The sequence below is a fragment of the Cajanus cajan genome, chromosome 3 (assembly GCF_000230855.2).
Source record: "Cajanus cajan strain Asha chromosome 3, NIPB_CcT2T_4, whole genome shotgun sequence".
Taxonomy (NCBI): Eukaryota; Viridiplantae; Streptophyta; class Magnoliopsida; order Fabales; family Fabaceae; genus Cajanus; species Cajanus cajan.
Window position 1 is genome coordinate 76,677,409 of NC_138519.1, and position 12,736 is coordinate 76,690,144.

Sequence of the window (12,736 nt, forward strand, 5' to 3'; positions counted from 1 at the left end):
TAACATACCAAAATCTCTATGTATTTTTCAATAAATATCATACAATTGAATTTATGGATATAAATGCTTAAACAAATTGAATGAGCAATGCATGTGTTTGCAACAATCATCATATCCTTAAATTTGAAAATGAGTAATTGATTACAATACACAATGATCGCAATGTAGTACATAAATAATAAAATAGACTAAAACTATCCTAACTATGTAAGAATAAGAAAAAGAAACTAAGAAAGAAAAAGTTGGCCTATAAACTATACTCAGTCATCTCGTGTACGGAAACCATGGAAGTGGGCATCGGATGTAAGGGAGCGCGTAAGTATCAAGTTTCTAACCTTTACGAATGAGTTTGCCTCATTTATTTATAGAGAATAGGGAAAAATGGTTATTTTTGCATTAGTTCGACGTTGGAAGTATAACCACTCTACACTAGGCAACGTGGGTAATCCCTCTCAACTGTTGTTAACTTCTCGCAACTGCTTACTACGCTTTTTGATTATCGAATAATTTCTTCGAAGCCCTTAGCTTTGACTTCGAGAAACGGTTATTATGCGCAAATCTCCTATGATATATAACTGTTCCGTTCTTTACGCAATGTGGGTAACTCCCTTTAACTGCTTGTAACCTCCCTTCGACTTATCAAAAAAACATCTTTTTTAGGCCTTCAGATATAGTTCTGGGAGGTAGTTACTCTGTAGGTTTTATGCGATTCTTAACTTTTCTACATTTCGTGGGTACCTCTAGACCGTTTTATAACTCGTTACTCGACTATTGAAATTGGTTACTCGGGGGCCGTTTATATGATAAGATGATCGAAATTTGCTTCATGTCTTATGCCACTCGCATGTCTTATTTGACACATCTATGACTGCTCTCCCAATTATCGAATCACTTATTGAGACTATTTTTTGACCCTTTGTACAAATTCCTTGCTAACAAATTGTACATGATTTTTTAGTGTATTGTATCCTTTCATACATGCTTGTATTTAAGATGAAATAGGAGATTTGTATTCCTACTAAAAATCCTTAAAGAAATTGGTGATTAATTATGACTTTGTATGAAATTGTGACTTATCTCAATATAATTTTAAGTTGGTAGCATAGGTGAATCACTCAAGTTTAGCGTTATAATAATAAAAAAAATATATATGAATTACATGAATGGTTAGAATATACTTGAAAAAATAGTGAAAATTAAATTATGAATAATTGATTATTATTGTAATTGATTATAATGGTAATAAAATTTTATTTAGATAAATTTACCGAAAAATAACTTTTAGATATTTAATTTTATTTCGACACAATAAAATAATAAGTTTTTATGTAGTAAATCATCTTAAAAAATTTTGTTAAAAAATAATATAAGCTTCAAATTTTCAACTTCATAAAAAATAGTTTATTTTCCAAACAAAAATTGTAATGTAAGTTAATGACTCAAATATACAATTTGTTTTGCAAACAACATTTTTTCCCCGTGAAAAACAGTGAGAGTAAAAAAATTAATCTTTTTCAAGCATACTCTTATTACCACAAAAAACATTTTGCAATTTTTTTTATCGTTACAAACTTTAAAAAGTGGTATTTTATTTTTTATAAAACAAAGGATTTCAGTTACTAGGCTAAGATAAAACAACATAAAAAATATACACTCAACAATTATAATAGTGAAAATAATGGTAATAAAAACGATATTTTTGATAATTTGAGAAGCATACAAAACGAAAGACTTTTAGTGAATAATAAATTTGAACACTGTGTGCTGTTAATGTTAAATTTTAAGGTTGATATTCCACGTAATTTTTTTTTTGTTCTTACATTTGTTTATTTCTATTATCGTACATTTGTACATTATGTTATGCTATTTTATATTACAAAATAAAAATAATAACTTTTGTTTTAATATTGTTATTAAAACAATTAAAAATATAAAATATAATACATTGCTTCTATATTTTTTGTTTGTTTTAATTTATAGTGATTAAAAACATTTTATTAACTTGTTCTTTAAACGTTAAATTGTTTTGATATATATATATTTTTTTTATATTTTAAAAAAGTAAGTGGTTCATGGGCCTTCACCTTTAGCCTTCAAGGAGTCAGCCTACCAAATTCCAATCCACACTTTATTTTTTTTGACAATTCAACCCAGTCCAATTTTTATTTTTATTTTTTAATTTTTGACGAGTCAATTCAAAAATGTTAAACAGATCTAAATGAATAACTTTAACACCTTATTTGGTTGTACGAAAATGGATGAGTAAAAATAAAAAATAAAAAATAGGTAAATTCAGATGAATAATAAATAGAATGAAATTTAGAGTGTTTAATTTAAGAAAAATAAAAGATAAATGATAATATTGATTATAGAGGTGAACTTCAACTTCAATAGATTGTTCTAATTAATTAAAGTTGGTCATGAACATGTATATTGGCCTTGCTTGATAACGGTAGTTCCACGGCTTAGGGTTTATTGTTTATTTCCATTCAAAGCAACAAAGAAATGAAAATAATTATTGAGCTCCATCACTTTATTATTTTCATTATCAATTCACTTTATTTTTCCTGTATTCATCTCCACTATTTCTCACTGTATCAAATAAAGTACACATAATATCATAATGTGTCATATGTTTAACAATAGGTTTGATAGTTTTATTTTCTTCTTCTTTTGCAATGGAAACTCATTTGACAAAAAAGGAATTATTCGTTTTTTAGTAGTATAAATTAGACATAATATTAAGTAATTTAAAATGATTTACATACATTATTCAACCAACTTAATACCACGAGACCCTTTAATAATTTTGTCATCATATTTGTATAGAAAAAAGTAAATCCAAAATGTCGATATAATCTCATTTTTCTTATTCTTTTAGCTAAATGATTATTTACACCATGCAATTACATAACAAAGCCCAACCAAATTATAATTGGCCAAAATCACATACATTAGTTAGCAAATTGTTAATATATTATATGACTATTTATTTATTCATTTATTTTGTATTTAAAAATTGTTAAAATATTTTTATTATAATATTTTAAAAATCAATTTAAATAATATACTCACAATCAACAAATTAAAAAAAATGAAAAAACATATTAAATTTAAAAATAATCTAAAACATACTTGGGATTTTACAAAATTAACATGTATATCAACTACAATTGTTGGTAAGAGGGAGCTACAATTGCATAGAAGAGGGAAACATGAAACATTGTATATGTGCTTGTGTGTTCAATTTCAAACATTGGCAGTGGCAGTGAGCACTTTTCTGAATTGAGTTCACATCACTCACTCTTGTAACTCCTAAAAGGCAATGGAGGAACCCAACTCGTGTTTCTTCAACCTAGAAGTTTTGAATTCCCTCACCCAAGACTCGCTGTGCGAAATCATCGACAGCTACAATGGCTTCTGCAACGCTTCGCAATCCCTTCTCGCCGGAAACGGCGATCTCTCCGTCGGCCCCGACTTCGTTGCTCACATTCACGCCCTCTGCAAACACCGCCTCCATTCCCTCGTTCAGGACCACTTCCTTCGACTCCTCGAGGTACCCCACAATTTATTTCCCAAACAGTGCGCTAAAGTTCGAAACTTTATGGACTCTCTTGGTCGCAGGAAACGTTTGAGCGAAATGGGGCGTCGAGATTTTGGCGCCATTTTGACGCCTACGCTCGTGTTGCGGGTTTGAGCAAGAGCGATGACCTTGATGTGAGTGTTTTTGAACCTTACTAGACTTTTTATTTTTGGTGTGGTGGTGATTGTTTAGTAGTGGTTGTGCTTGTGAACGGTTGAAGCAGATTGATGAGGATGAGATTCAGAGTGTGTTGTATAATGCTTTGGAAGAGGTTACTTTGGAGAAACAGTATCAAGAGAAGTGTTTGTTGATGCTGGTGCATGCTTTTCAATCTTACAAGGACCAAATGTCGGAGGATAAGCATGGTTTTGAAGGAGAACGAAGTTACCTTACCTCTAAGTATCAATGGATTGTCTCTTCTGTACTTATGGCCACACTTCCCCGGCATTTCCCTGGTTTGTTTGCAGTTTATTGTGTTTTTGTTAGGTTAATGAGGGCTTTCTATAAGTGAATTGATTGCTTTGTTTATAGAATCTTGTTTACGAGTCTCTTGGTTTTTACCATATGTGATTTGGACAAAACTTAAGTGCAGTTCTTTGGGTATAGTTGGTTTTGTTCTCTAATTAAAATTGGAGTTTTAACTCAGTAATATGCATTTACATTTAATGCATACTTCAGTAATATATATTTACATATATTACCAAGACAAAACCTTGATTTTGATTGGAGAACAATATTGACCATGCCTAAGGAATTAGACCTAAGTTTTGTCCATGCAATTTGACATCAAAGTTTGCTGATTTTAGCTCTAATATACTGGCTAACATAGGTCAGTTCATAACACAACATTTTAAGCTCTTGATTTTTTTGGATTTTGCTCTTCTAGAGTATGAGTAAAGTAAGTAATTTGTATTGCTGACGAAACAATCAACAATTGATGTTCCAATACATCCACAATTTGTTAAGCATATGCATGTAATATTGACTCCTCAATGATCGAGATTTGTTACCTTACCTTCCAAAATGAGTTGCTCACTTTAGAGGAGCTAGATCCTTTTTTTGACCTTTGTAAAAACATTCTAGTTGCTTATAAGTTGTGCTTATTAGGAATACAGTTATGGCCTTTCTTGTTGTCATTAATTTCTCTTGTTTGACTTTTGTTTCTTGACGGGCTTACTGATTCCTTTCTTTTTGGTCTTGTATGTTTTTTCCCATTTGCTGCTATTAGTTATACTGCATTGGTATTTTAAAAGAAAACTGGAAGAGTTAAGTACGATCATGGATGGGGAGTTCTGTGATGATGCATCTCAAAATAAGGATGGCATGGATTTAGATGAAAAGGCGAAAATATGCAATAAGGTTGGTGAAATGGATGTCGATGAGTGCTATAATGACCATAGGTTCTCGGAAAACAGTAGACTGGTGAAGAACATTGGAAAAGTTGTTCTTGATCTTAGGAATCTTGGATTTACTTCCATGGCTGAAGATGCTTATGCTTCTGCCATATTTTTACTACTGAAGGTGAGAAGTTTCTTAAGTCCAAAAGCCTGGCTTTTCCTGTTTTTGTTGCACTTATGTGTCTGTGTGAATCTATCTTTGGATGACATTTGTTTTTCACTCATGTGAATGACAGGCAAAAGTATACGATGTAGCTGGTGATGATTTTAGGAGTTCTGTTTTACAATCTATTAAGAGCTGGATACAGGTTTGTGGTGCATATAGAAGCACATCACTGACTTGAACGCAAATTAACTGCAGTAATTTATTCTTTTTCTAATCCTAATTATTTTTCAAATTTGAATTACTATTTTTACAACTACAGTGAAACAAAATTTTGATTCTAAATATATTACAAATGTGAATTTGTTTCCAATAGTAATAATTATTGTTGTGGTGCTTCTCACCATTTAGTTAGCAATTTATCAGCTTTAGATGTTGGGATTTGATAAAAGAGACTGGTTGATAAAATGATGCCCAACCCCCAAAAGATTTCCAAATATCCAATTTTGTCAAAATTTTATGCCACAAACTAATCTCCCTTCACTTGTTTTCTTAATAGCATTTTTTACTTTGTAGTCTTGTTGCATCCTAATTCTTGTAGAACTATGATTTCTTTCCCCATGAGATATATCAAGTTCATTTAAATATATCGCATGGATTCTGTTAACTAATTTTTTTTATGATGCTTTCATTTGGCCATTCATTTGAGATATATTAAGTTCATTTTACTGGAATCATTCAGGCTGTTCCTCTTCAGTTTCTGCATGCGCTTCTTGTCTATCTTGGTGACTTTGTTAGTTATGAGAGTACATCATCAGGTCTTAAATCACCACTGGCACCACAACCATCTTCATGCTGTCCTGGAATTGATACTCCCTCTGAAGGGCTTGTTAGATGGAAGTTGCGTCTGGAATATTTTGCATATGAAACACTACAAGATTTAAGAATAGCCAAATTATTTGAGATAATTGTTGATTATCCTGAGAGGTACTTTGTTAATTATAATTATCTTCTGTGTATTAATTACCCTCAAGTCTTGTTAGCAAATTGAATGACCAGATCAATACCCTTGACTGAAACATGTTTACTGGTTATAGCTTCCTTCCATAGCAGAGAGATTGACAATTGTTATATGCTTTAACCTTGGTTTTGGTGACTTTGTTAGTTATGAGTGTTTCTGCATGACTGAACAATAAATCTTGAATTTGAGTTATCAACTCTTTCTTCATACAGTTGCATGCTTTAACTTTGGTTTTGAATAACTTTCAATCTCCAACATTAAGCACTAGTGCCATTTGACTTGTCACAACAAATTAATTCTTTGCTAGATGGTAGCTTGTTTGTTCATGTCATGTCTTCTGATAATTTATTTTGCTTTCTCTCTACCAATATTGGAAGCTCTCCTGCGATTGAAGACTTAAAACTGTGTCTTGAATACACTGGACAACATTCAAAGCTGGTGGAGTCATTTATTTCAGCCCTGCGTTATCGCTTGCTTACTGCAGGCGCATCAACCAATGATATATTACACCAATATGTTTCAACTATTAAAGCACTTAGGACAATAGACCCTGCAGGTGTTTTCCTTGAGGCAGTTGGTGAACCCATAAGGGATTATTTAAGAGGAAGGAGAGATACCATAAAGTGTATAGTGACCATGCTGACAGATGGGTCTGGTGGAAACTCAAGTTCATCTGGAAATCCTGGAGATAGCCTTCTTGAAGAGTTGAACAGAGATGAAGAAATTCAAGAGAATGCTGGTGTTGATGATGATTTTAATACTGATGATAGGCAAGCATGGATCAATGCCTCACGGTATATTTGTATTTTGGATGATGATCAGCTGTTTTTAATTGTTCTTTCTGATTTAGCCTGCATGGCATATTATAAATCAAGGTTTTTTTCAATTGGGCTTTTCCAAGCAGATGGCAACCTGACCCTGTGGAAGCAGATCCATTAAAGGGAAGCAGAAACCAAAGGAAGGTTGACATACTTGGGATGATTGTTGGCATTATTGGTTCAAAAGATCAATTAGTTCATGAATATCGAACTATGCTTGCTGAGAAACTTCTAAATAAATCAGATTATGATATTGATTCAGAGATCCGTACTCTAGAACTCCTCAAGGTACTTATTCTAATAAAAACTCATGAAACCTGTTTATATGATGGGTATGATGTTAATATATATATATATATATATATATATATATATATATATATATATATATATATATATATATATATATATATATATATATATATATGTTGTGTGTGTATTCATTCTTGATTTTGTATTGTTATCTAAGCATTTGTTTTTGTAGATACACTTTGGTGAGAGCAGCCTACAGAAATGCGAGATTATGCTCAATGATCTAATTGGCTCAAAGAGAGCCAACAGTAACATTAAAGCTACCATAAATCAGCCATCTCAGACAAGTAATTTCCCATGTTTGTGATCATTGCCAACGACAATTATAACTTCATAAATTTTGAAGTCCTTACAAAACATTGGTGTTGCAACCTCAGGTGTCGAAGTGGGAGACAGTGCAATTTCCATGGATGTGATTTCTGCCACCATCATATCTTCTAATTTCTGGCCTCCGATACAGGTTTGCAAATATGTGTTCCTCACTGTCACTATGTTTGTGTATTACATGTTGAGTTACTCGGTTCCTAAACTATGGAAATATCAAGTAGGTCCTTAAACTATATATTTTTTTTTAATTAGGCTCCTAAACTAAATATGTAGGTCCCTGGTGTTAGTTTTTGGTGGCTTTAAACCGCAAAAGAATGACAATTTATGGCGGTTTTTAAAAACACTATAGACTCAATTAAAGTTTACACGATCAAGGACCCAATTAATGATTTTAGTTTAGGGATTTCTTTGAAAATTCCCAAATAGTTTAGGGACTAGTTGAGCAATTTAACCTATATTATATTTAGTCTCAGTGATAAGGCTTCTCATAGGAAAGTACCAATAAATATTCTTCTTCAATAATATGATGATTATTATTATTATCTACTATTCTATATACTCTTCACTATCTAGCAGTACCTAATTACACCTTTCTCCAATTTAAGGGTTAACCTTTCTTATTTTAGCCAGGAAATGTAAATCATTTTATGTAATTTATCCTGACCTTATCTTAGCAAATCGAATCCAAAATTTGCGCAAACTTTCCTTTTCCTGCTATTATCACTCATTGGTGGTCCTTTACCTTTTGCTATTGTCACTCATTTTTCATTGTTTTCATCATTATGTCGAGGCAAATTTATATTCTCCAAATGTGTAAATTTACTACTCATGCATATGAAAAAAAAATGCAGCAAGATATTTGAACTTTTCTTTCAAAAAGGTAAAGTAGAAAATAAAAACATATAAATCAAATAAAGTTTAGTGTTGATTCACTTGATTGGGTCATTTCAAGCTGCTTAAACAATTTCAGTGTTTTGTGGTATTCTATTTCAGTGTTGTTTCAGGTAATCTAATGGAGATTTTCTTCAAATTAGTGATAGTTGCTTTACATTTTTTATATTAGTTTTCTTTTCTAGAAAGTTCAGTTAGCACTGCCTTTCTCTTCTGTTTTATTTTGAGTCATTTTCAACTTGAAGCATAAGAGCATGTTTGGACACAAGGGAGTGCTTTCGAGAGCTTATCTACTGGAAATGAAGAGTATTTTCTAGTAGAAAAACTCTTAAAAACGCTTCTCAATTTGCATCTAAACAGACTCTAAAACAAGTATAATATGATAACATAATATAGTCTTATTTAATATAACAAATTGTCTGACCAGAATAGATTTTTAATGATTTCATTGTTGTCCTGCAAAATTGTCTCTGTACTATATTAACTTTGGAGAAAATTACAGGATGAGCCCCTTAACCTGCCTGAACCTATTGACCAGCTCCTGTCTGATTATGCAAAGAGATTTAACGAAATAAAAACTCCCCGTAAGCTGCAGTGGAAAAAAAGTCTTGGAACCATCAAGGTTAGTTGCTCAATATTTGTTCTCTGCAGATTTTTGACACAATTTTTGAACTTGATGAATATGTTGCCCCTTTCCCACCTGTTACTGTTTTACCTCTATTTTCTTCTAATATTATCATTTTTAATGGTTTAGCTGGAGTTGCAGTTTCAAGATAGGGAAATGCAATTCACAGTAGCTCCTGTTCATGCATCTATCATTATGAAATTTCAAGATCAACCAAGGTATCGTCTGCAATCTATACATACCTTTAGTCTGTTGTTTGATTGTATAATGATATTATATTTCTTCTTTCAGTTGGACCTCTAAAAACCTTGCAGCTGCTATTGGGATACCTGCAGATGTTTTAAATCGGAGAATAAATTTCTGGATAAGCAAGGTAGGTCTGATAGGTCAGTTCTGCAAGTTTTTGTTGGTGTTATTTTTGGTATTACTATTTTGCAGCATGATTATATTTAGTTTCTGTTGACAAGTATTATTATCATTTTTGAGTTAGCTAACTTATGATGTTTTTTTCATAACAAAAGTTTTCATTTATTTTATTGTTGTTCATTTATGTATGATGATTCTAATCTTTCAATGACATGACTTGCTGTTCAATTGAGTACATGTTTCACGGCTATGAATTTTCTTGTTTAAAACTGTAGAAGTCTTAACTTTAAAAGTGAAGTTGAAACTAACTACTCTCGCTGTCTTTTTTTTTTGTACACAGGGAATCATTGCAGAGTCACAAGGGGAAGATTCCTCTGATCATGTATACACCATTGTGGAAAACATGGTTGAGACAAGTAAGAACGGAGGGAATACTGGTTGTACTCAGGAACTTCTAGGAGGCGATGAGGAGGAAGACAGATCTGTGGCCTCCGTGGAAAATCAACTACGTAAGGAAATGACTGTATATGAGGTATGTCAGATAAAGTAAAGTAATGGTTAGATGATATTTGTGACTTGCTTTCATGTTTTTAATTGGTTAATTGTTAACAAAAAAATTAACTGCCAAGACTTGAGAATCCTTGAATTGTATATTACTATATTTAGTTGCACGAGACTTAAAAAGATTTTATCAATAAATATTAAGTATTAGTAAGTGTAATGTTATTAATTTATAGAATTATTGTCTTAAGTTTGTTATAGTGAAGTATATGTTTTTTTGATTATTGATTATTAATCTTGTAGAAAATTAAATAATTATAAGAAATAATAGTTTAATTTAATTATTAATCTAATCAATACATAAATTAAAAGTAAACATATTTGTAAGCATAATAATTCCTAATATATCATATCTTTATGAAGAATTCTTGATATACAATATTTTTAGTAGTGTAATTCTTGGATATTTTATTTAGTGATTAAAATTTTTAAACCAAACTTGCTTGTATCAAAAAAAATTCACATGTACGTAAATTTTTATATATAATTAGAAAGTTGTCCATCCTGAGGTTGTTAAAAAATTAAAATGCTAAAATATATAATTAGAAGGCTATCCATTCTGAAGTTGTGGTCGATCCCAAAGTATTTGTGAGGTATTCCAAAGTCAGTGTACTCATGAATTTTTAACATGATATAAGAATACATAGAAGAAATAAAAATAGATTTTTTATTTCTCCAAAATTGTAGAAAGTTTCACTGGAATGAAGATATATTTCACTAAAATAATTTTAAAAAATTGGAGAGAGAGAGACTTGAGTGGAAATGAACTTTCATTAGAAATGTTTTCACAACTCAAAACATCCAGGCAGATTTACCACACACCCTAGTTTCACATGAAACCCTATATATAGGTGATTTCCCGTCCAAATTTGAACAAATTCAAATTTGAAACCTCTCCGATTGCCTACCTGTTTAGGGCATCACCATCTAATGCTAAGGGATTTGCTGGTGCTCATTGTGTAGAGAAATTCTTCATCCCAAAGGTTTCCATTATAGTGCTCCAAAATGGGAAACATACATATGGGACGATCTCCTTTGCTTTCCCGTAGTTTTGGTTTACAAAATGGCTCTGGTAACCTGCTAATTTGAAACCCCACATCCCCATTTTGCATGGAAATGTATGCAGCGAGAAAGAAAAGACAAAATGAAAACACCACTTTTTTTTCCTGTTAACATTCCAAGGCCATGTTGGAAAACCCTGATACATAGGGTTGCGGAAGCACAAAGACCAATGTTGTGGACTCATAGTGACGATTAGAAGAAGTTCCTTTGGTTTTTTGGTGACCAAAAACACATAATTTTTTAATCTAATATGCTATAAATGGTTCTGCAAAAGTTGATTTTTTGGTTGGTTTGTTACTGTAGTGACACGCCTCAAAAGTTGCTGTTTGTGCTTCCTCAATTTGTTATATTATAGATTTTAATTTTAATCTTTTTATGTTGTAACAATTTTTAATGGACCATTTACAACAAAAGGGCTTCCATTGGGCAGGAGAGTTATATAATGAAGGAACATTATGGAGAATGGATGTTCCCTGGATAAATAAACAGTTCTTTTTCATTATCATATCAGCCTGTTGTTCCTAGTTTTTGCCAATGATGATGGTTTTGGCCTGCACAAATTTCTTTAATTTATGCATCTTGAGGTATTTAAACACTGCAATGCACATCATTAAAGATATCTAACTTCTGTAGTTTCATGTCAGAAATTTATCCTGGGGATGCTCACAAACTTTGGCAGCATGGCATTAGATCGAATTCACAATACTCTCAAGGTAAGAATGGTTTTTACAGTTGTACCCCTTGAAAAGAAAGTGTTACACCTATATAAATGTTTGGACACAGATAGCATGATCAGTTAGATTAATTACATGATTATGTTATCGCAGATGTTTTGCATTGCCGATCCCCCATATGACAAGTCACTCCAACAACTACAAAGCTTTTTATCTGGTCTAGTCTCTGAGGAGAAGTTAGAACTTCGGGATGGAATGTACTTTCTAAAGAAGTAGTTTGATTATGGAGTTGAAATGAAATCATTCTGATCATGAGTTTTGAGAAAAGAGGTGAAATTTCTAAATGTTTTCCGGAATCTGAATATAATGAAATTGTTGTATTTTTCTTTTTATTAACTTAGTCCTCAGCAGTTAGCACAAATTTCCTTCATTGCATCAATCCTAACTTTCAATGATTTTACTGACGTGTTCATTTTCATACACAAGACTCATGAATAACTTTATCTTTCGGATTTACTGAACCAGCAGCTCGAGCTCCATTTTGGTGGCATCTTTGTGTTGACATAGGAATCTGCTTACTCTTGGCAAGAGTTTGTTTTCAGACTTGGTTGATTATTCGTGTCAATTTATTTTGATTATGCAATAGTATAATCAATATGAAGCTTTCATGAAGTTGGTCGGATAACAGTCCAAGATATGCCTCCACTCTCGAGATAACACAAATTCAAAGCACCCCAAAGATCCAGGAGATGTGGATTTGAAGACATAATTGGCTCCTTTGGATTTCATCGTGTGCCACTCCTGGTTTTGCCAACCTTTTTCCAAAATTCCTCTTATATTATCTATTATCTATTCTCGACGAGTATCTTAATTCTTACCGGAATGTAAATTTGTATTATTTACTACTAACTTAGTGTAGTAGATAGATAAATTGAATCGAATATGAAAAAAAATTTATACGGCTCCGTGACCTAGTAGTGTTTACATAAAAAAAAA

The 12,736-nt window shown here is 31.9% G+C and overlaps 1 protein-coding gene across 3 annotated transcripts; it reads left to right on the forward strand.

Annotated features, from left to right (window-relative positions):
- Positions 1-3,185: 3,185 nt before the first annotated feature.
- Positions 3,186-12,705, forward strand: APC2 (anaphase-promoting complex/cyclosome 2). Of its 3 annotated transcripts, none has more exons than XM_029275088.2 (17): positions 3,186-3,556; positions 3,625-3,717; positions 3,804-4,038; positions 4,812-5,104; positions 5,217-5,288; positions 5,826-6,070; positions 6,482-6,898; positions 7,009-7,210; positions 7,407-7,521; positions 7,612-7,694; positions 8,955-9,074; positions 9,207-9,295; positions 9,369-9,450; positions 9,784-9,975; positions 11,711-11,779; positions 11,894-12,070; positions 12,266-12,705. In XM_029275088.2, exons 1-16 carry the CDS (start codon positions 3,326-3,328, stop codon positions 12,014-12,016), a joined length of 2,661 nt encoding a protein of 886 aa, XP_029130921.1. In that variant the 5' UTR covers positions 3,186-3,325; the 3' UTR covers positions 12,017-12,070; positions 12,266-12,705. The 3 variants fall into 3 exon arrangements, with proteins under 3 accessions (XP_029130921.1, XP_029130920.1, XP_020237402.1); XM_029275087.2 differs by having other exon boundaries at positions 12,269-12,705; XM_020381813.3 differs by having other exon boundaries at positions 3,807-4,038; positions 12,269-12,705.
- Positions 12,706-12,736: the final 31 nt, after the last annotated feature.

Excerpts from the sequence above, each read along its gene's own strand:
- APC2 (XM_029275088.2), top strand. The coding sequence starts at position 3,326 with ATGGAGGAACCCAACTCGTGTTTCTTCAACCTAGAAGTTTTGAATTCC. Across the intron at positions 5,289-5,825 it reads CTATTAAGAGCTGGATACAG|GCTGTTCCTCTTCAGTTTCT; the intron begins GTTTGTGGTGCA and ends GGAATCATTCAG. Across the intron at positions 6,071-6,481 it reads ATTGTTGATTATCCTGAGAG|CTCTCCTGCGATTGAAGACT; the intron begins GTACTTTGTTAA and ends CAATATTGGAAG.